The sequence below is a fragment of the Pimephales promelas genome, chromosome 2, assembly GCF_988280905.1.
Source record: "Pimephales promelas chromosome 2, fPimPro1.hap1.1, whole genome shotgun sequence".
Taxonomy (NCBI): Eukaryota; Metazoa; Chordata; class Actinopteri; order Cypriniformes; family Leuciscidae; genus Pimephales; species Pimephales promelas.
The window spans coordinates 9166978-9191921 of record NC_142770.1 but is presented as its reverse complement, the minus strand read 5'-3'; the positions used below and the strand labels follow the sequence as shown (position 1 = coordinate 9191921).

At 36.5% G+C, this 24944-nt stretch overlaps 1 protein-coding gene across 3 annotated transcripts in view; it reads left to right on the top strand.

Annotated features, from left to right (window-relative positions):
- Positions 1 to 24944, top strand: part of LOC120480666 (von Willebrand factor D and EGF domain-containing protein) — a 65918-nt gene that overhangs the window by 24047 nt on the left and 16927 nt on the right. For all 3 annotated transcript variants that reach the window (XM_039673988.2, XM_089134592.1, XM_089134587.1), the window contains 8 exons: positions 2696 to 2832; positions 6576 to 6737; positions 7987 to 8088; positions 10750 to 10864; positions 15200 to 15450; positions 17387 to 17606; positions 19813 to 19950; positions 23655 to 23852. In XM_039673988.2, the coding sequence (XP_039529922.2) occupies positions 2696 to 2832; positions 6576 to 6737; positions 7987 to 8088; positions 10750 to 10864; positions 15200 to 15450; positions 17387 to 17606; positions 19813 to 19950; positions 23655 to 23852 (1323 nt within the window). The remainder of the gene's footprint in view (positions 1 to 2695; positions 2833 to 6575; positions 6738 to 7986; positions 8089 to 10749; positions 10865 to 15199; positions 15451 to 17386; positions 17607 to 19812; positions 19951 to 23654; positions 23853 to 24944) is intronic.

The following is a 24944-nucleotide window of genomic DNA, read 5'->3' as shown; positions in this document are numbered from 1 at the left end:
GATTGATGAAGGAACTGAACGTAATAACTACAGCTATTTTTTCATCTCTCATTATTTGATTGGAAAGGCGTTTTTACACAAAGATTGAATCGATAAACATTTTTTTCTATACTATACTACTAACGTCGTAGAAAAGGAATGTTTGGAAATGTGAATGCTATAACAGGACTAATGCTGCTCTATGACCCTTTTAAAGGGACAGTGCACCCAAAAAGGAAATTTCAGTCATTATTTATGTTCCAAACTCATATGTTGTTGTTTTTTTCTGCTTGTAGAGCAGATGAATGAGAGATAAAAGGTTAGATTTCAGTTTCCACACATATTCTCTTAGTCCTCTGGCACATTTTATGCTATTACTGCCTCAATGAAGGGTGTCCAGGACTCATTTGGCACTACTACTACTTTCTTTCCCATATAATCCAGGTAGAGTGAAAAGCAAGTCGATAGAAAAGGCAATCAGACCATATTCAATACCTCTGCATATCTGGGTTTCATTCAATAGTGGAACAGTCTGGAAAACCTCACTATTGCCTTCATTCAGTTGTGATTTTCAGCAGCGAGGCAGGGGTCACATTCTGTAGAAAGGACTCCGCTTGGATTCATCTCGGACTCATTTTTTTTTTTTTACAGCAGGTTCAGTGAGTCATCCGATCGTTCCTCATTTATCATTTCTCTTCAAACATAAAGCACAAGCGTTCGCCCTTGTGGCAGAGATTAAAAACTCCTGAATATCTCTCACGCTCCCTTCCTGGCCGGTCAGGGACAGTGTGTGAGTGTGTGTATTTGTGTGTGCGCGCACTGCGTCGATGCTCGAGGCTTGTCTGGTTCAGAACTGCATTTTAGGAGCTCGGGAACAGAGTGAATCATGGGAAAGTCTGAAAATCACCTCACTGACCTGCTGAGCTGGACATTTTGTCTCTGAGGCGATTAGGAAGGTATATTTGTGGCACTCCTAAAGTGAGGATTAAAGCTTTTTTAAGGTCCTAGTTTGTGTGGTAAAGCCATGATGATCCTTGGTTCAATTGCTAATAACATTTTTTTTGCTTGCCAATTGTTTTAAATTTACATAACATGCTAATTGTAAAGAGTATTTTTTTCATTAGCATCAAAGATTAGCATCAACATTACAATATACATATACATATACACACACACACACACACACACATATATATATATATGTATATATATATATATATATATATTAGTAAAACAATTTTAATGTATGTTATAGAAATTAAATGACAAGCTAAATATGCATGCAAAGATGTTTATAAAAATGCATCACATGAAATAATATTTTAATATGATTTTTTATTTTTTATTTTAAGCTAACAAAACATTTAATATCGACCCTTTTTCTTCAATAATTTAAAATGACCTTGAAGAATGTCTCGGATGGTAGTATATCTTTCCTAAACAGTGCTAAGGGGCGATTTGTTTTCGTAATTATTTTATTGCAATTCTTTACCAAGTGTAAAATTACACAAAATGAGACCATCTGGAGGAAGTTCTTTGATGAGGCTAAAATTCATTAGCACTCACTTCTGTGCTTAATTGTTCTCCTTTGAGGATCATTTTCTCGCATATCTTTTATTGTTTTCCTTCCTTCCTTTTTTTTTTTTTTTTTTTAGATATTCTCCACTTATGGCTTAGTTTAGCATGCCATCCCAGAACATCCATTTTAGTTTGCGTCTCAGAAATGTGATTTAAATAGACTTCCACCCTGCGGAGATCTGAACGTAAGGTTATGCTCTGGTAATAAAAACACTGATTTGAAATGAGCCAAGATGGGAGCGATAATGGCATTAAGAAAGCGTAATGCTGCCTCGGTAAAGTCATTTCAGCCTGTCGCTGAAACCATATTAAATGTTGTTGTGTTTTATAAGGCCTGAGAGATGCCCAAACAAGCTCGTATTTACTCGTTTGCATTATTCAAGAACCTCAGTTATAGGGAACGTTATACTCCACTGCTCTAATTGTACTGTGATATTTTCAGCATGTATCCGTTCTCTGTTTAATGGCAAATGCAGACTGGCAGGGTCAGAATCCAGCAGGCTGAACATTTGGAATAGCTTAAAGCCTGGATTGTTTTGTTTTTGTGTTTGTTAGTGGCAGTGTACTACTTTCGTTTTGACGTCTTTCAAACTGCCGCTGTTGCATTTTTCCATTTGAGCCCCGTAAACTTTTTTTACTGGTGGTTTTCGGAAAGGATGTGGCGGTTTCTGCAGAGTACATTTTTAAAGATTTCACATTAATTTACAATAGAGTTTCTGGGTTTAACGAGACTATAGTGCCTTTTCAATGAATCAACAATGAGTAGACTGCAGACTGTCATTTTTGCAGTCTCATTCGACTGAAAGACGTTTTCTTTTTTGTATGAGGTTGTTGAGATGAATGACAAAGGAACATTGGTTTTTACCTTGTAACACAGAAAAGTGCATAATACTTCAGTTTTCTCCCACAATTGTGTGTATTTATTTATGGGTGTATTCTTGAGTAGTAAAACTTCAATGTCAAAACCCATACACAAGCCATGCCCTTCAGGCAGGCCACGCCCCTAGAGACTTACAATCAGAAAATATTATGAAAGGCACTATTACTAATGTACTTCTTAATGTTATTTAAACAAACCCCTAACAATTTCATATTTGTTCCTATTGCTGTAAATTCTTTGTTTCTTTGGTTTCCTCAGGTCAGCCAATAGAAGTCACCGATCTTGAGAACGGCGGTTTGTGTGATGTACGTGAGTTCGACTGTGACAGCGTGAGGGTTTTCGGGATGGGTTTCATCGACTCACCTGGCCTTGCATGTCTCGTGATCAGATTAAAGGTCAGACATTAATGATTTCACTTGTGTTTATTTTGTGGACATTAAAGCCCTCCCTATCTAGCCTGTCGTGGTTTACGAATGCCCAGAGCCGTATTATTGGGTGCTACGATTGTCTATAGCCCCTTTCACACAGCGAGTTGATCCCAGGAAATTGCCGGGAAATTGCCAGAACGCCTTCTGTGTGAACGCAAACACGACCTGGGATTGTTTCTGGGATTGATGCCGGGTTGGGGACCTAGTAACATTGCCGTAATCAGTCCCGGAACGCGCGCTGTGTGAACAAAAGCCAGGACCAATGCCGTAAAGGGTGTGTCATAGTGATGACGCTCGTGCCATCGCGCGACTCTGTTGCTCTTAGAAGAAAGTTTGTGTTCGTCATCAACAAAGAAAGGACGAACAAATACCTGCAAACCGGAGCGAAGCAGAGACCAGGAGCTCCTCACTATCCGTACTGAAGCTGAGATCGTTCACCAGCGCGTGTACGGTATGCGCGTTTACATGTTTTCGACGCGTCCGTTATACGTCTCATCCTGACGTCATGTGTCTTCCCGGGATTTTTACGGGTTGTGTATGAACGCACTCACAGATCCCGGCAAATCACTGGCAGTGTGAATGAACCAAAATCAAACAATTCCGGGACAAATGCTGGGTCATATTATCCGTGTATTTTCTGGAATCTCTGTGTGAAAGGGGCTTATCAAATGCGCCTGTACGTAGCTCATAGCCAATCGGGTCAATGATACCAGATGACTTATGTAGAGCGACAGAAAATTAGATGAGGATGAAGACGATGGGTCAGGAGATTTATGTATATACACAAAGACTGTATCAAAAGGTAACTTAAAGGAGTAGTTCACTTTTTTTTAAAAAAACTTTTACTGATAATTTACTCACCCCCATGTCATCCAAAATGTCCATGTCTTTCTTTCTTCAGTCGAAAAGAAATTAAGGTTTTTGATTAAAACATTCCACGATTTTTCTCCATATAATGGACTTCAATGGAAACAAACGGTTCAAGGTCCAAAAGACAGTTTCAGTGCAAACTGTTCAAAGGGCTTTAAACGATTCCAGACCATGAATAAGGGTCTTATCAAGCGAAATGATCGCTTATTTAAAAAAAATAACAAAGTTTAAGTTTTATAAGCTCAAATGCTCGCCTTGCTTTGTTCTCTGATGTGACTCTCCTGTTCGAACTCATTTATCAAAATGAAAGAATCTTTTCCTCAGTCAATTTGTTCATTTCATTCGTTGAATGAACCAAATGACACGAAAAAAGATTTTTGATGAACAAGTTTGAACAGGAGAGTCACGAACGCTCATCACAGAACAGAGCAAGCCGACCATTTGAGCTTATAAAACACGTTATACACTTTATTTCCAATTTTCAAATATTTTCTCAATTTTTATTGAAAAGAAATAAATTTCATATGTGATGGGAAAAGGGAGTCGAGTGATTTTGGCAAAAGTCGGATTCAAACTCGATCTGCCAGTGTTGTAGTACTCGAGACTCGGACTCGTCTCGGACTCGGGCTCGAGACCATATTTTAATGGTCATGGACTCGTGTGCATTTGGACTCGGAATTGACTCGTACTCAAACATTTTTTTTTTTTAGGACTTGGACTTATTCCCGAGTCCACTCGAGTTCAATTCAAAATATTTTTCATGATTATTAATGTATGTTAATAAAATATTTATTTAAATTGATTGACACGCCCAGTGATTGGTGATTTTCTAGTGCGCAACTGCGCATGACAAATTGTAATAAAATTACTTTTAATACCACCTACCATGTGACCTTTTTACCCTAAACTGATCATATTTTTTTAAACTCTAAGCAAATTCAGTAAAAAAAAAAAAAAAGATTTCTCTAAGTAAATAAAAGTAAATTAGGTAATCAACCCTCACTGGTCTCGGTCTCGACCGTCTCTGGTCTTGGACTCGACTCGGACTCGACTCTCTGGTCTCGGACTCGACTCTCTCTGGTCTCGGTCTTGACTCGGACTCGAGTGAGGTGGTCTCGACTACAACACTGCGATCTGCGTCAAAACTTTTTGCGTCAAAGAAGTGAAGCCGCCAGTATCTCGACATGGCGCTGACATCTTGGAACTTGAGTTTGCGCAGAAGTGATTTCGGGACCAGACATGCGCACTAGTGAGCAGGAAGTATAGCCGCGAAAACAAGGCCCCGCACTTAATTGAATATAATTTTGTTTGTTTTAATGGCCAAGATCACAGTCGACTATTCTAATCCTGTCTTCTTTAATATTTCATCAAAGAGTCTTTATGAATCTTCGCATGCCTTTTTTTAATACCTGCTTGCCATCTGTTTGTGTATTTAATTAGAAGAATAAGGGGAACGACATAGGGGGATATCTGATGAGATAAAGAAAGCAATAAAAACAGTCATCAGTCAACACAGCAGAGAACATACAAAGAAAACACGGTGCAATAAGACTGGTAAACAACATGCAAAAGCACACATTATGTGCTGTGAATATTGTTTTACTTAAAAGCTTTCCACTCGAAGTTCATTTAATGATGTCAAATCGCTGCCCTGAAGGGCTGAGTTTAACCCTCATAATCGGAGACCCCAATAACTCAAAATCATTCTTAACCTTGAAGAGGTTAGTGCTTCTGAATCTATAAAAAGGCCATGTATACTTTGACATGTATACATCCACCATGTAATTCTGAATATGCTCCCTTTATTCTTTTCTCTCATTTAAAGTCCACCACTCGCTGTCTTTTTCCCAGAAAGGCATTTCACCTCCTCTGTGGGGTCATCCCATTTGAGCAAATTGATTTGGCAAGCTGTTTCTGTTTCTCTCAAACATTGAAGGTTCAGAGGTGAATATTGCTCTAATCTTCTGATAAAAGTTTGTTGAATTTAAAGAAAAGTCACTTTAAAAATGAACATTTCCACATGTATGTACACTGGAAAATAAAAGGCCTTTTTCGAAGTTAGGGTTAGGTTTTTTGGAGTATGTTTTCCAAGCAAATACTATTTCCATATTTCTATTTAAAAATGTCACGTTTAATTTCATTTGCCACATTTTCTTGCGATTTGTGCAATGTTGTTCCAATCCTTTCATGATATGGAAAAGAGCGGCCAGAACATTCTTCAAAATATCTCATTTTGTCTTCCACGAAAGAAACAAAGTCATACAGTTTGGGAAAATAAATTATTAAAAAAATATTAATTTTAGGTGAATTATCCCATAGTAAATCAAATGCTAATGAAATAAAAGGCCACTTAAGTGCACTTAAAGAGTTCACTATGACTAAAAGTGCTCTTGGTAATATTGTGAAATTAAGTTGATTTTAAATCATTATGTTTTAATAATTTAATGCTTTAAAGTACACATAATTTGATGTGTTTACTAACATATGCACATGTAAAAACCTTTAACTCTTGTGTGATATTTGAATGTACAAAATTGCAACTACATCATTACAAATGTGATAGAAATTACATTAAATTGTAATTTAGTTTACCAAAATTGCTTGTACATTTAGTTACTTAAGTAATGTACTTAAGCCAATCGGTCAAAAAGCACTCTAATGTTTAATATCAGTTTCATGTCATTGTAAATATTAAATAACAGTGTCTGAAAACATTACATCCAGTTCACACTTAAGTATTATTTGACGGTATATTATTTTCATGCTTTAAAAGTATGCAAAAATATACTTCTATTACCACAAGTCAATTATTTATTTATTTTTTTGCTGATGTTTTTTAGCACACAAATGGCGTTTGGATCCCTAAAGAGGAAGGGACTACCAAAGCGTCCTTCCTGAGCTCCAAAGCAGTGGAATGCTCCGTCCCTCGACTCGGCAACATGGCCGTCGACACGGTGGACTTCATGGCCAGCGAGCAGCCCTATGCCAGATGGGAGATTAAGGTACCTGTCCATCAATCTCAGGGACAGGAAAATGTCTGAGGGTTCGTGTGATTGATTTCCCACTGCCATTTTTTGCAGTGACTGAATGAATCAAAATGTCATCAGTCTGATAAAAGCAGGCCATCTTTTCCTAAACTTTCCATTGTGATTGAAAGATGAAGCGCCAGCTTCTCTATATTGGCGAAAATGTAATTACACCCGAAGTCTCCTTCACAGTTGTGGGTTTTAACGCTTAAAACCAGCCTGAATTTATGCCGTCACACGCGCTGTTTGAGGCCAAGCTAAATGATGCGTACCTGGGCGCTTTAAAATATTATATCTGTCGAAATCATCAAACCATGAGATGGAGGAGAGCTCTTCCGTTCTGAATGACAGCCATAAAGGCAACACAATCATTTTAATCATTTTTATGCTTTGACGGCCCATGTAGGAAACCAATCTGACTTTACCTTTAAGAATATGGCGAACATAAACATTAAAAAGTTTGTAAACTCAATTCAGGTTGTGAGATCATTGACCTTATCGCTTGGTCCCAAAGTGGGCCTTGATCTATGTGTGTGTGTTAATGAGTGTGTTTACTGTTGTAAAAAATGGATAGCTCGTGATGAGGAATCATTAACATAAATTGCGTTCAGAGAGCCACAGGGTGTCTCCGAAGGTCAGAGCAAAGACGAATCTGTGAGATAATACATCTCGAAATCCACCTAAACTCCTGCCCGCATTAATCTCAAAGGCTTGTGGGATTAAACACTCACTGAGGGGTTGAAAAATGAACCTCGCTTTTGGATTTACTCAAACTTGTGCTGCTAAAGATGCTCTGAAGTGTTACAAGAAGACGTGCTTTTTTGCATCACCTGCCAGTGGCGGAAGTTTGCAGATCGTAAATATTTCTGAATATGCATTTTGCATTATCTTAATGAAAACGTTATTTTGCATGCAATGCCAACATACATAATTACCTGTTTTTTAAGATATTTAAAATATTTATTTTTATGACTTAAATCAATATTCATGTAAAATGATCACACCAAGTAGCAAATTTAGTAAAAAGCCATGTAATGAACAGCATAATGTGGAATTAGTTTGTCTTCATCACAAATTTTCTTTGTTTTGCGATAAATTATGGCTGTTTGACTGCACATTACCTTAAAAATTAAATGTTCTCTTTTGACCTTGAGTGAATGTAATACCACATTCACTTATCTATCATATGTATTTAAACCTCTCTGTCTCTCTTTTTCTTCTTCAGGTGACTAATGATGGTCGTCAGTACAGCAAGGGGAAATTTTTAACCCTTTACGACGGTATTTGCCAGTTGTGTGTGAATCCCTCTGGACGTTGCAAGCTGAAGGTAATGATATAGTCTTGAATAGGCCAATAGATTGTAAATAGTTGTTGTTTTTCATCTACAAAATAGCATAGAAAATGTGAAAAAAATACGCATACATAGCATTTTTTCCAACAAGTTATGGGTTAAATTGATTTTTAACTGTATTTGCATTGTCTGATGGAAATTTAAAAGTTTAACTTTTAAGTAAGTTTAGGTTTGTTATAAACATCAGAGCCATTCTGCAGTTTTCGAACATGATGTTGGCGGTTTATGAGAAATTGACTGCGCCTTTATCATTTAAAAGTGATTGTAAATAGATAGATGCATGAAATCACAGACTAATCACAATTTAGTATGGAAATACATTTTTAGAAACTACAGGAAAAAAAGAAGACATAAATAGTGATGTCACTGCTGAAGCTATTGAAATAAAATGTATGGGAGATGTAGGAATACATTTCTTGATAGTTCTTCTTAGTAATTAATTCATGACTAATTTGATGTGTTATATAATTTTAAGTATTATTACTGACTATTTATATATATATACAATATACACTCAACTAAAGGATTATTAGGAACACCATATACTAATACTGTGTCTGCCTTAATTCTACGTGGCATTGATTCATCAAGGTGCTGAAAGCATTCTTTAGAAATGTTGGCTCATATTGATTGGATGGCATCTTGCAGTTGATGGAGATTCGTGGGATGCACATCCAGGGCACGAAGCTCCCGTTCCACCACATCCCAAAGATGCTCTATTGGGTTGAGATCCGGTGACTGCGGAGGCCATTTTAGTACAGTCAACTCATTGTCATGTTCAAGAAACCAATTTGAAATGATTCGAGCTTTGTGAAATGGTGTATTATCCTGCTGGAATAGCCATCAGAGGATGGGGACATGGTGGCCATAAAGGGATGGACATGGTCAGAAACAATGCTCAGGTAGGCCGTGGCATTTAAACGATGCCCAATTGGCACTAAGGGGCCTAAAGTGTGCCAAGAAATCATCCCCACACCATTACACCACCACCACCAGCCTGCACAGTGGTAACAAGTCATGATGGATCCATGTTCTCATTCTGTTTACGCCAAATTCGGACTCTACCATGTGAATGTCTCGACAGAAATCGAGACTCATCAGACATTTTTAGTCTTCAACTGCCCAATTTTGGTGAACTCTTGCAAATTGTATCCTTTTTTTCCTAGTTGTAGCGGAGATGAGTGGTACCCAGTGGGGTCTTCTGCTGTTGTAGCCCCTGTTTGGTTTAAAATCTTCTGAACAGATGAAGATTGTTTCTAGCACTGTATTAAAGCCATCCATGATTGTTCCTGCACAGCTTCCCTTCCGTTCATTTATCCATCTGTCCATCATCCTGAACTTTATATTCACTGTGCGCAAAATGACTTCCTCAACTAATGGCCTGGATTTTCCACTGGAAAATAAGTCGCAGAGGATGCGGGTTTATGAACTCAAAAGGCAAAAAGTCTGTCATAGCCCGTTTACTGTCTTAACTGCAACAGGACAGCTGCGATACGCGAGGGTGTGTGTGTGTGTTGGAAAACCCCAGAGCGTGGATGTGGAAAACAGATATGTTCACAACATGGAGACCAATCCCTTGAGCACCTGACATACTCGCTCGCGCTTTCTTTCTCTGGGTTTCCGACTGCCACATACAGTAGCATGTAATCTCACCGTGAGAGATGAGTTATCTAGGTGGATCCGTTTGGTCTGTGTTTATCGTCTCTGCTTTGCCACGCATGTCCTCCGGGCGCTGCGACTGACACGTCCCACTGGATATTAAAAACTTGAAATATAGAGATGCTATCGTTGCCAAGCTTTATACTTTGGTGGTTTATAGCAAATACGGTTGAGCTTTATCTGAAAGAATTGACAGGGGAAGTTGGTTTGAGTGCCAGTAACCGTGAACAGTAGCAAAATATCTCCACGCTTTCTTTCTTTCTAGCTCAATTGCTAAATTTGAACACTAACAACAACAAGGTTGTAAGTTCGAATCCCAAGCAGGGTTGCCAGGTGTTTGCAACAAAAGTAGCCCAAAAGCGTCGTTTGGCCAACTTCTCAACTGAATTTGTACGTCTTGGGGTGTTTTGGGGGTGTTTGAGCACCGAAATCTTATTTACAGGTGGAAATCAACCCACAAGGCACTTTTTTTTCTTTCTTTTTTTTTTTTTACCTGCGGCAACAGCCCAATTCTGCAGGAAAACCACAGACTTGGCAACACTGATCCCAGGGAAAGTACAAAAAAAGTCACTTTGGATAAAAATGTGTTCAGGGTTATATAGTTTATTATTATTATTATATTTTTTTTTACATATTTTATATAATATTTTATATTATTAATTAAAAAAATTCAAGCTATCCTTTTTTATTTTTATTTTTTTATTTTAGGGTTATGATAATAGTAACATATTGTATTATATTTTTTATTTTATTTTAGTTTCATGTAATCTAGTTTACTTTCAGTTTTTTTACTTTCTGTTATTTTAATAATTATTTTCAGTTTATTTTTAGTTTTTTAGCTTAGTTTAATGTAATTTAGTTCACCCAGTTATGTATCTATTTTAATATAATTTGTTTGTTTGTATCTCTTAAGACCTTCTTTAATTAGTTTTCATGAACAATAATAACAGTTCTTCCCTCTTTCTTTCTCTCTCTCAGGAGAGGACGTGTAATATAGATGGGATGTGTTTTGCCGAGGGAGACTCCAGCCCTTCTGTTCCGTGTCTCCTGTGTAACTCCACGGCCTCCAAATACACCTGGTCCATTAATCAAGGTAAGCACAGTCGATTTGAAGTCAAACCGAGATCTTATGGCAATAGCTCACGTTATTGAACATTATCTGTACTTGTTACAATCACAGCACACCATTACGCTACAAATAAAGTTACAAGCCATTGGACGCGACCCAACAACCTTCTACGGCACAGTCCAATTGAAATCTAATTTGGTGCTAATAAAGACAAATCCATTCAAAAAGATCTCAAATACGAGCTGTGGTCTAGTATTTCATAACATGCTGCAGATGCATTGAGCCGTGATGTTCATATGGCAGATTTAGGTTCGAATCCCACCCCTGCTCTTAAAAAAAGTCCTATAAAATAACGAAGAGCTGTTTAGACTGACTGATTGTGACCTTTACAAGATGTATTTAACTGAATATTGTGTGAAGCACTTACTGCATTATTCATTATCAAACTATAAAAGGATGTAGGAAGGGAGATCTGAAAGGATGCGCTGTCTTGCTATTACTTTGAGTTTGTTAGAAGTTAAAAGCGCCCCGCTTTACGAACAGACTTTTTTACAGCAGCTAAACAGAGACGTTATGTGGCGAGTCAGCTGGAATATGCTAGCTGTGGATTTCAATTAGCTGACATTGCATATCTGTATTTTACAGCATTGCAAAAAGTGAAGTAAAGCATTAGGTCATAAACTTTAGTTTTGGTTTTATTATCACACTGAGAGGACTTCAGGCATGTCGTGATGTGTAATAATTCATTAGGTTCTTTTAAATATTGTTTTCGTCTCAGTAGACGAACTGGAGGATGTTTATAGGACACTGATGAAGTATTAGACGTAGAACTGTAGTGGATTTACCACAGTTAAGAGGGGCTGTTGAGCATGATGCAAAGTTGTGTGAAAGTGAACCAGCTTTTGCTGTGGTAAAAACACTATTTAGGCTATGTTTACACAGAAACAATCTGAAGAGAAAACACAAAAGTGGTGTTGTGTTATTACTTTTTATTTTGCGTTTAGACAAGCGTCATTGGTGGAAAATCCGTGTGCATATGGTGACGCAAAAGTGTGTTATTTGATGTAGTGTGCACTCCAGGCGGCTAGGTTGCAATGTGGAGCACTGCCACACAACAACACCAAGTCCGCGCGCCTGCGTACAACGTTCTCTGTCAAGCAGACTTTTGCGTTTTTAAGATTTCCACTCTGGAGGGTGGTTTCACTTTTTTGTGTTTTTAAGCCCCAAAAACGTCGTCACCGTGTAAACGAAAGGCACATCCGATAAAATATTTTTACGTTTTCACCCGCGAGCGTTCTCGCGTAAATGGCCTGACACACCCTCGCATGTCTTATTCATTTTATAAAATGCCAATTATCTGAATAAACAATTTGGCGAAACAATGTTCTGTTTTCACAAATTGTTAATAAAATCGAATTATTATAAAATAATAATAATAATATAGAATATGTTAACATTAAATATTTTTATTATTAATTATTTTATTTTAGTAATAATAATAATAATGGTTATTATCATTATTATTATTATATAGCACAAACTCTCCTTTCTTCTAATATTACCACCACCAGTAATAATAATAATAATCATTAAATAATATTATGTTATGTTAAAATAAGTTGTATTACATTACATACATTATATTTAATAACCATAATGTTAATAATTGTTATTATTATTAATATTATTCTTAACAAATATTATATCAATATTAAATATATTTTCAAATATTTGTATTAATAATTATTAGGGCTGTGCAAAGATTAATTGTGATTAATCGCATCCAAAATAAAAGTTTGTGTTTACATAATATATTTGTGTGTGCTGTGTATAATTATTTTAATTAATATACATTATATATATATATATATATATATATATATAACCCAACATATATCTAATACTACTACTATTACTAATAATAAAAATAATAAAATATTATTATTATTATTATTTATTACATAAAAGTAATATTATGTATTGTATTAAAGTATATTATTGTGTTATATAAAATTATTTTACATTTGTACCTTTTAATGTTAGACATTTTAATATTTGATTATATTATAATAATTATTATTATTATACAGCACAATCTCTCTCTTAATAATAGTATAGTTTTCTGTTTTATAGCATTTTAATTAAGATTGATGAGCCTTTTTGAAAAAGACCAACCACATAAGTCCTATTTAAGAGTTTTACTTGGATTTTAAATATAGCAAAACAATTAGACACACAAGTACACTCTAAAAAATGCTGGGTTGTTTTAACCCAATTTTGGGTCAAATATGGACAAACCCGAAATGTTGGGTTAAAAATGTAATGTAAAAATTTAACCCAACGGCTGGGTTAGTCCATATTTGACCCAAAGTTGGGTTAAAACAACCCAGCATTTTTTAGAGTGTAACAACATTACAAACACACAAAATGTCAAGTTGTTTAGGGATCATGTTGCATTTCATTTCAGCAAAAACTCCCTCTTCTTTATCCACACATTCCAACACCATGCCCATGTACAGTGAGAACATCCAGTAAACATCCGTCTGTTTGCCTGAACTGCAAATGAGGTCCGGGCTGATGCTATCTGAAGACTCTACACACACACACACACACACACACACACACACCATTCAGCATGAAGGAACATTATACCCATTCACCTCACACCCACTTATCTTCCTGATAGTTATTTCCCCTGTGCTTCTGCCATGCTTTTTTCCCCACCATTCTGTGGCAAAATTGAGAGTCCATTCATTCATGCAGACAAATTAAGTTTAGATGAGATGATCATCAAGAAATTTAAATGTTAAGTGATTCAAATGAGCATTTGTGCTGCAGCTGAACTGTCGCATAACTGAGGAAAATATACATCAGACCATTTTGAAACAATTAGCATTTGTTTGTTTTTGTTTTTTTACATGGTTTGCATGTTTGCATTGATAAAATGGCAACAGTATGTTTAGCTGAATGTTATCATGGTATTATACATTGGGTTTGTTTACCCCTTATGATGTCAGAACAGATTTATGGAGCATTTTGTTGTTAGTTGACATTTCCCAGCCAGAAACACACAAACTCATATACATCACGCTGCTCGAGAATGAGATTTTGAATATGAGTGACATATTGGTGCAGAGAATGCTTTCATATTCCACGATCAGGGTTGGTTTATTTTCTGTGGTTCTGTTGTGGATAATTGCATGTCACTTAAGATTGATATTTTTGCTCCACGTTGCGATTTTTGTCAAGTTTCTCAAGAAACAAGAAGCGGGAAATAACTGTCGGAAACAAACACACGATGCTTTAAATCAGATTTTATCCCACACATGTCTTCATGCCAGATATTACAAAAACAGATTTTCATTTTGTGCCTGTAAGACATTTCTTACATTTCTTACCACACAAATATATATGATATGTTTCAATTTATTATGTTCCAATTATTAAGTGTTTAAAAATAAAAACAATAATAATATTTAGACTATATATGGTCTGTTAAAGTTTGCAGTTTATGAATAGCTAAGGATAATAAATGCTATTTTATATATATATATATATATAAATATCGGGGCTGTCAAACGATTAATCGCGATTAATCGCATCCAAAATAAAAGTTTGTGTTTACATAATATATATGGGTGCACTGTGTATAATTATTTTGTATATATTTATAAATACACACACATGCATGTATATTTAAGAAAAAATATTACTTATATGTAAAATATTTATATTTATATATAATATAAATTATACATCTATATACAGTATATACATGAAAATATTACTTAAATATATACAAGCATGTGTGTATTTATATGTATAAAATAATTATACACAGTGCACCCACATATATTATGTAAACAAAAACTTTTATTTTGGATTCGATTAATCGCGATTAATCGTTTGACAGTCCTAATGTATGTATATATATATAAAACATGGAAAGCCGGACAAATAATGTCAATGGCGGGAAAAGAGTTGAAGAGTTTTTCGTTAGCTAGCAACAAGCTAACATAAAGCTACTGGAATCTTACCAAAGGCTTGTGGTCTTAAGGTTCGCAACAAGGACAATAACAGTAAAGTTTTAATAATTGTTCTAATTTTTAGAATAGGAAATCCACACCACAACTATAACAATAACGACCAAGGAATGATATCGTTGGAATCACTTTCAGAACATTTTGTTTTTCAGCTGGTGAGTGACAAGAACATTGACAGCCAATCAGAATCCATCCTGCTTGATAGCGCTCAAACTTTTAAAGCGGCAGTCGACAAAACCTCTGCAGTCGATCAGCTCTGGGAGTCTGCGATTCCTTCACAGTATTCTTTCTTGAAATTCCCCTCTCATTTCCGCAGCTAATCGTCCACCGACCTTCCACAAGCCACAGGACGGCCTGCAGACCTTTGTAGGGGAGAATTTTGTGTACCAATTCACAGCCACGGACCCCGAGGGCTCGGCCCTACTCTTCCAGCTGGAGACGGGGCCCCCAGGGGCCTCAATTTCCCCGGCCGGGCTCCTCATCTGGAAAGTGCACGAGTCAGAAGCACACAGTTTTCATTTTACTGTGTCTGATGAGTGTGATGCCCGGAGCAGATTTAAAGTGGAGGTGAGAGACATTCAGAGATTGATGCCTGACTGATTTTTATGCTTAGGACAGAAATGAATTTCTATGAAACATGAAGAAAACTTCAGTTTTGTAAATAATAATGTTAGTTTTGTAATAATGATCCAAGTCTCTTCTTGGATGTTTTAAAGGAACAGTCCTCCTAAAAATGTATGTTGTTCCAAACCTGTAAACTCTTTTTTTTGTTTCAGATCATTAAGTTGAAGTGGAGAACTGGATCTTAAATTAAATTTAATTAAATTAAATATACAATAATAAAGTTAAATATAAAATAATAAAATTAAATTAAATAAATTAAACTTAATATATATATATATATATATATATATATATATATATATATATATATATATATATATATATATATATTCTATTAATAAATAAATTTATTCTATATCAATTATAATTATAAAAAAGTTATAATTATAAAATAAAGTGAATTAAAAATTATATAAATAAAAGCAGCCACAATACTAACTTGACTACATTTTAGTAGAACAGTGTTGGATTTTCAGGAACAAGCTACATTTTCTAATGAGCAGAGTTGTAGAATTACAAAATGTTACATCACTGCGTTTTTGTCATATTTTATCATGTGAGTTGAGGCAATCTGATTCATTTTAGTGAATCAATTTGTTCTTCACTTTGGATAAAAGTGTCTGCTAAATGAATACATGTAAATGCCAAGCTTGTATGATCTCCTTCAAAGATGGGTTTATTCACAATTATTCAATAACATTTATTCATAGCGAGATTAAACTAATAATTGAAACAGGACTGGATTATGGTCCTGCTTTCATACTTTAAACTTTGATGACAATTGACAAGTAAAATGGTGCATTTTTGCATATGTACCTTCTCTGAAGTTCCTTGGAGTCTTGTGTATATTCTGTACTATATGAATGAATATGGTAATCATTCAGTATCATCGTGCTACCTTAATTTGAGTTGGTATTTAGAGTTCCCAGTATGTCAAATATCTTATCATGGCATAAGGACAGCAGAATTCAGCTACCGGGATTCTCCCGAGTCCTGTGTCACAGCAAGCCGGTGCAACGAAAGACAAACGTCCTCTGCATATCTTTTGGGGGGCCTAGGCGGCTAACAAGCATCTGCTTCCTGCCTGCTAGCGCTTATTAAATGCTGTCTGAGTTTGAGAGATGCAGTCGATTGAGGATGAGAGAGAGAGCGAGAGAGAGAGAGAGAGAGAGAGAGAGAGAGAGAGAGACTGTAATTAGCAACAATGCTGAAAAAAGTTGAGAGTCAGCAAGCTACTTCATATATATGTGTATATATATATATATATATATATATATATATATATATATATATATATATATATATATATATATATATATATATTAGGGCTGTCAAAATCGCATCCAAAATAAAGGTTTGTGTTTACATAATATGTGTGGGTGCACTGTGTATAATTTTATATATATATATATATATATATATATATATATATATAAACATACATGGATATATATATATATATATATATATATATATATATATACCTTTTATATTTTTAATATTAAGTTTTTATATTATATAGTGAATTGTAATTTTATAAATTATAAATATAAATATATATATATATATATATATAATAGTCTATATGTGTAGAAATGAATGAAAAACATTGATACACATTTATATATATATATATATATATATATATATATATATATAGCTGTTGTACACACAAACGCATGTACCTATATATTCTAATTTGTAATTCAATCAAAATTTAAATCAATATATCATTAGATATTGTAATTATTTGTGATTATTTAAATATTGATAATAATTCATATGTTAGCATTGATAATAAATAAACTAAGTTATAGTGTTTTAGTTTTATTTCTATTTGCGTTAGCTTAAAGTTATGTCCACGTTTCCATGGTTACAGGTGATAGTACGGCCATGTGGCTGCATGAATGGAGGGACGTGTGTGACTAACATCAAGTATCCAGCGGGCAGCGGCGAGTACCTGTGCGTGTGCCCGGCGGGTTTCCATGGCGACCTGTGCCAGGATGAGCAGAACGAATGCGGCTCCAGTCCGTGTGGAGTCGGAACCTGTGTAGATCTGGTCGACGGGTTCGAATGCCAGTGTCCTACTGGACTCTCAGGTATTCCATTATGTTAGATTTTCTTTCCTTAACTTTCACATGGAACAATTATGACTAGGTTTGACTAGTGTGTGCATTTTTCGTATTGATTACCACCAAGCAGGTCAAAATAGCACAAACTCTTGGCTCAGATTCATTTGTGATCCAATTACAAAATCGTAGCTTGCCAAAAAAAAACAAAAAAAAAAAACGGCTCTAGTAATGACCTACGAGCTCATTTAGTTTCTCCAAGCTTGAAAACAGCCAAATACATGTGGGTGAAAACAAAAGGCTCCAAAGCAACAGGGAATTTCAGATAAATGCTTAACTGTTGATGTTTTCACACACTGTCTTTTCTGAGATTGGTGGTTGAAGTCTCTTCACCAGTGATGTGTGAATTAGTGTTTCCTGGCTGAATGCAATGACTGCTTGAAGTTGAAATGAAAAGCTCTGTCAGGACTCAAGCATTTTTACCTTGTTGTGTTTTAAGGGCGCACTGCGTACGTATATCGAACCAGGTCAGAAGAGAGTTTGTCTATTTGCATGCGCGTGAGATAAACAGACACTGCTGATTGGATGAAAGTTTGTGTTCTGCTGCTGCTCGTAATGCTTTGGGCCTTTGCAGATGGTTTGGACATTATTAAAGATCCCCTTCAAACACACTTCTAAGAGAAGCCACAAAACAACACAAATACGAATGAAAAAATGGACGAATGCCCAGCAGCTACTGAACCCACACAGAGGAAAGAGTATCTGTATGCTATTCTGCTACTGGGAATAGTAAACAGGCCAAAACACAGTGATGAATCGGTCTAGAAATGTTTTATCTTTGCTGAAAGCAGTGTTTGGTGTGGACTCCTGATGCTTTAGCTGAGGAAAGAAGTGCAGGAAATTATTGTCATTCTCTAAAAACAATGCTTCACCGTTATTTCTCATTTGAATTTCAAATGTGCTTTATATTTGGTTAGAGTCCAACCTCTGTATCTGAGAAGTGTGTTTGGACGCATAAAGCTTAACTTTGAATAACGGATAATCGGATAAAAAGCCATTTTTTTCAGAGTTCTGAAGCGTATCATTGACTCTAAATGCTATTGTTCTTCACAGTGACAATAAGAAACAAACATCTACATGTATATGAATCAGGATACACTCACCTAAAGGATTATTAGGAACACCTGTTCAATTTCTCAATAATGCAATTATCTCATCAACCAATCACATGGCAGTTGCTTCAATGCATTTAGGGGTGTGGTCCTGGTCAAGACAATCTCCTGAACTCCAAACTGAATGTCAGAATGGGAAAGAAAGGTGATTTAACCAATTTTGAGCGTGGTATGCAGTTACTGGGATTTTCACGCACAACCATTTCTAGGGTTTACAAAGAATGGTGTGAAAAGGGAAAAACATCCAGTATGCGGCAGTCCTGTGGGCGAAAATGCTTTGTTGATGCAAGAGAATAGGTCGACTGATTCAAGCTGATAGAAGAGCAATTTTGACTGAAATAACCACTCGTTACAACCGAGGTACGCAGCAAAGCATTAGTGAAGCCACAACACGCACAACCTTGAGGCGGATGGGCTACAACAGCAGAAGACCCCACCGGGTACCACTCATCTCCACTACAAATAGGGAAAAGAGGCGACAATTTGCAAGAGCTCGCCAAAATTGGGCATTTGAAGACTGGAAAAATGTTGCCTGGTCTGATGAGTCTCGATTTCTGTTGAGACATTCAGAATTTGGCGTAAACAGAATGAGAATATGGATCCATTATGCCTTGTTACCACTGTGCAGGCTGGTGGTGGCGGTGTAATGGTGTGGGGGATGATTTCTTGGTACACTTTAGGCCCCTTAGTGCCAATTGGGCATCGTTTAAATGCCACAGCCCTTTATGGCCACCATATGGCCTCTGATGGCTACTTCCAGCAGGATAATGCCCTATGTCACAAAGTACGAATCATTTCAAATTGGTTTCTTGAACATGACAATGAGTTCATTGTACTAAAATGGCCCCCACAGTCACCAGATCTCAACCCAATAGAGCATCTTTGGGATGTGGTGGAACGGGAGCAATTGCTATTCAGTTTTATTTAAAGATAACTTAATATAGCAGGTTAAAAAAATTTGCGTTTTAAACATTTGCGAGAAAAACCAAATGTCCATTTTGGGTGGACAGATGCATTTATTGCTAATAATAATTATAATAATTATATTTGTTTTCTGTCCATAGGTGTCGCATGTCAGGATGATGTGAATGAGTGTGTGAGAAGGCCATGTTTTCCTGGAGTCAGATGCATGAACGGATTTGGCTCTTTCAGGTGTGGCCCCTGCCCTCGGGGCCTGGAGGGAGATGGGATCTCCTGCAAAGGTAAGAACCCTAAAATTCTGTTCCAACCATACAAGACTTTCATTCATTTTCAGAACACAGTTTAAGATACTTTTGATTAAATCTGAGTGTTGGATCACTCCTCCATAGGCTTCTAAGGGATTGAAAATGTCGACAAGTTTCAATCCCTAAGAAGCCTATGGAGGAGTGATCCAACTCTCAGATTTAATCAAAAATATCTTCATTTGTGTTCTGAAGATGAACAAAAGTCTTACGGGGTTGGAACAACATGAGGATGAGTAATTACTGACAGAATTTACATTTTGGGGTGAACTAATCCGAAAAAAGAGCAAATGCCAAACTAAATATTGACAAAAGCTTTGTTGCACATATAAAAAGGGGGAAAATGGTTTTCTTTTCTTATTTTACGTCACCCACAGAGGCCAAAGCAGCACAATTCTGCAGTTCTACCCAGGATTTACTTTAGGGAACACAGAGCTTTTCAATTCAAAGCATCAAAGTCTCAGCTTGAGTGCTTCCATGTATAATATGCTCGCAGAATTGCCAAACAGAAGTCAAAATAATGTATTGCAATAAAAAAAAAAACAGGTACATATTTTGTCTTGACAAAAATGTGTATATTTTTGAACTCATTTTTAAAATGAAATAATTATAAATATAATATAAAATATAATCTTTAAATGAAGAGTTCAGATGCAAAAGCCTCTAAATGCCATTTGAAATTTTCTTCTTTAATGATGATTTTTATCAAACTTGTATATTTAAGTTCAGTAATTTCACTTAAATAACAATTAATAGGTAATTATCATTGCCATTTAAGTGAAATCACTGAACTTAAATATACAAGCTTGATAAAAATGATCATTTTAGAAGAAAATTTCAAATGGCACTTAGAGGCTTTTGCATCTGAACTCTTCAAATATATTTTATTTAAAACATTTTTAGTTAAGACTAAACATTTGTAATCACTAAAATGGCTATTAATATTCACGATACAAAAATATTATACAATACAGATATTGTAGCAGAAAAAAAGCTTGAATAAAAGACTAATTGTTGGTTTTTCAAATGAAAATATGTTTTTAAAACAACAATAGAATATAAAATGATGTATCATGATTTATTTAAACAGTCCCTTAAAGAGATAGTTCACCCAAAACTGAAAATGTTGTCATCATTTACTCACCCGAATGTTGTTCGTGGAACAACACGAGGGTGAGTAAATGACAGAATTTTCATTTTTGGTTGAACTATCCCTTAAGTGACTTGCCAGTTTAAATATATGTGAAATACATAATTTTTATTTTATGTTGTACACATCGTAATCACTATTTAACATATTTTCTAATGTTTTGAACATTTTCATTTGAAAACAAAAAAATGTTTCTTTTAATTAAGCATTTTTCAACCATATCTAATTTGTATTTAAGAAATAAAGTTTTATTCACAATGACTGCCTGGCATGAGGGTATTGTCCTCTAAAAGCAGAAAGGGGAGGAACACAAAACCACTTGACAAAGTAATTAGATGAAAACATTAATTGAAAATGAAATGTGTTGAATATGAATACATCTACTGTTATTAAGTCTCTCATAAACCTAGGGCCTTAAATCTCAGTGATTGTTTGGTTTGTGGTTGGTTTTGGTTCTGTTTTTTACAAAAAGATACATTGTGTTTGTCTTTGCACTGCTGCTCAAGGGGCTTCTCACAGCTGCTTTCCATCTTCCTCCATGCGCTTTGACAAAATGCTCTGCAAATGTCTTTTGACTATAATCTGCAAGCGATGAACCCGTGTTGACAGGAGCCCTGTGTTCACGTTTTCCCCCATCAGAGGGACAGTGATTTGATGACTTCTTCATCCAGGCCTGGGCAGCCATTACAAACACAATCTGTGTGACTGCAGCATGCAGAAATACAACAGAGCAGAGAGAGCTGGATCTGCAGATCCTCTTTGATTGCGGGTTGGGAGAGCAATACAATCCAGATGGCAAAAGATAGTTATCCACACTGTGCACACACGGACACTGTGCCAGACTCTGCTCTTGTCCAGAGATAATTGGTAAAACATCTCCTCTGTAGTTTCCATGTGGAGAGAGAGAGATGGAGTACATTTCTAACATCTCAGGTGTGCAGCTTCTCTGACAAGCCAAAGAGATGACAGCCTCAAAACTGAAACTCTTCCTTGAACATTAGAAATTGCTAGGGTTGTTGTACGGCACGATATGTTCAACTTACGCAAGGTATACGTTTTACTGGAAAATGGAGCCAAAAAATATCTTCAATCAAACTATTTTTTTTTTCATTCTCCAGTGGAAACTGGAGTGAAACTCAAACCACAAGGACTGTTGTCATCCATCCGATACTGTATCTCGCAAAACATATTATATGAGAAAAAAAAAGAACTTGTTTATTGGGTTATAATTTTTCATGCCCATTTGCAGTCTTTTCAAAGGTGAAGAAAGTTATTCTGTTTCCTTGGACAACAATATGCACAATAACCTCACTATGGAAGCTTGTTTTTCTCAGAATTGTGAGATATAAACTCTCAATTGCAGGTTATAAAGTCAGAACTGCGTGCTATAATCTCACAATTGCGAAATATCAAGTCCAATTAGAGGGATTTTTTTCTTCTTCTCAGAATTCCGAGTTTATATCTCACAATTTTGACTTTATAACTCGCAATTATGAGGGAAAAAAATCAGTCAGTCAGAATTGCTCTGACTTTGAAATACTTTAGAAAGCTAATTCATACAATTTAAAATGATTGTGTAATCTTAATATATTTTTAGTAGTGGAAAGTTGGCTTGCTATAACTAGCTAAGCTTCTTTGCTAATTGTTGACACAATGCTTTGATAGCATCAGCATAGCATATCACTTGCTGAATGAGTACAGCAATATAAAACATTTAACATACACTTCTCAAACCAAGCTCATGCTGGAGCGAGTGGTGAAACTTGCCATACTGGGAGGGTCTGGTGGATGATGACCCCTACACCCGTGACCCGACCCGAGAGAGCGGCGACTCTCTCGATGAATGCTCAATCAACATCAGCCATCTTGCAAACAGACAACCGCCTAGCATTTGGCCCTCCCACAAGAAGCAAATTTGACTCATTTGCACGTCAATTTAGCTTCAAACGCTTGATTTTTGCGCACGAATGGATTCAAAATGTTCAAGCGTCCAACTAGACGTGGTAGATGTGAATTTGACGCTCTATTCGCGCTTGATATGAATGCAGCATAATGGTTTACAGTGGGGTCCAGTTGTACAAAATTGTCCATAGTTTGCGAGATTAAAACGGGAGAAATATCTTAGCCCAATCCTTTATTCCAGCGCAGTCTCATCCCAAGACGTCATATAACTGACGTCTTGGGACGTCTTTTGACCATACGTCAACATCCGCCGTTTTAGGGAACTCTTTAACGTCGGTTAAATGACGTTATCGGATCCTAACCCTACCCCAGACCTAAACCTACCCTGTCACCTAACCGACGCTAAAGGTAAAGCGTCAGTTCTATGACGTCCCAGGATCGTCATGTAACTGACGTTAAAGGGTACCCTAAAACGGCAGATGTTGACGTATGGTCAGTTAAATGACGTCTTGGGATGAGACTGTGTTATTTATTCTACGCTTTTGGCATCAGTAGCAAAGGCTGTCGCGTTAAGTTTGAATCAGTCTCTCTCTCTCTGTCTCTCTCTCTCTCTCTCTCTCTCTTTAATCAGCACCAGCAAGATTGGTCACATCTCGTCCCGTCACCTCTCAGGCTGTATCCTCATCCGCGGCTCCCACAGTGAGGCCCATCAGCAAAATGGCCGCCCCCCTTCCTAAAACGACCTCCACTCACCTCTCGACAGAGTCAAACGAAGCTCCAAGCAAGACCTCGGTCACCAAAGCTGCCACCAGTACGAGTCAGAGAACTGGCAAGTAGTTGTTTCCATTGTTCTGTCTCTACATGTCCACAGATGGCCAGGAAACAAAACCGTGAGGGTTTCGTTTGGAGCCAATTCGCCCACTGCTGGTGTCATGACATTGCAGAAAACGATTCTTTGTCTTTCCCTGACGCAGCGTGATGTCCGTTCAATCCCCCTAGAGTCATTTCCTTTGCTGGGTTTTTTTTTTGTGTGTTTGTGATGTTCCCAGGAAATGACTTTCCTCCAGCTGCTAAGCACAAAGCAAGACAAGCCCTGCTGGCATGCCTTTGTGCACCCACCTCTTACCCTCTCGTCTTGGTATAATGCCTGAAATTAGCGATTCTAATTAGCCATGCCGGGCATTCGGGCTCTCTGTGAGACTCGACGGAGCAAGGTTAGGTAAAGGACGTCTCTCACTCACTATTTCGAAGAGTAGGCCCTATTACTCAAATGGCACGTAGTCAAATCAGTTGCATAATCCTGCAGGAAAGTGAACTCACAAATGAGATCTCTTCAATATACTGTATCATTTGTTTCTTCTGCAATGAGATGCAAATTAGATTTTCGGTTAAGTCTTAAATCTCTCATTTTTTTATATTTTAGAGGAGACACTCTACAAATTATTACTTGTGCCTTTTTCTCAGGAGAAAATCTACAACACGAGATGTTAACAATTTTCTCCATCCAATCTCATTGTTCTTTACCTGACATAACTGAGATGTTGAGTTTTGGGAAAGATCTAATGTCTCAAATTGTGCTTACATTTTGACATCTGTAATTCATATGGTCTCAATATGAACTCCAACCATTGCTTTCTCAGCAAATCTAAAACTCTTGAGGAGACATATTGTATTTGAGATTGCAGACTTGTTTAGCAGGACGGGGGAAAAAAACCAAACATGTTTAATGTCTGAAAGATCTCCTGGGCAAAAACACCTTAGAGTAGTTGGAAAGAGATCTCAAAAACGTCACAAATTTCCAACATGACATCATGACTTTAGCGTAAACATACACGCCATTTTCAAGTCAAGTGGCGTGTTATCTATACGCATTTTTAGCTATCCGCGTGTATTCTTGTATGTCTACGCCGTTAAATGTCTT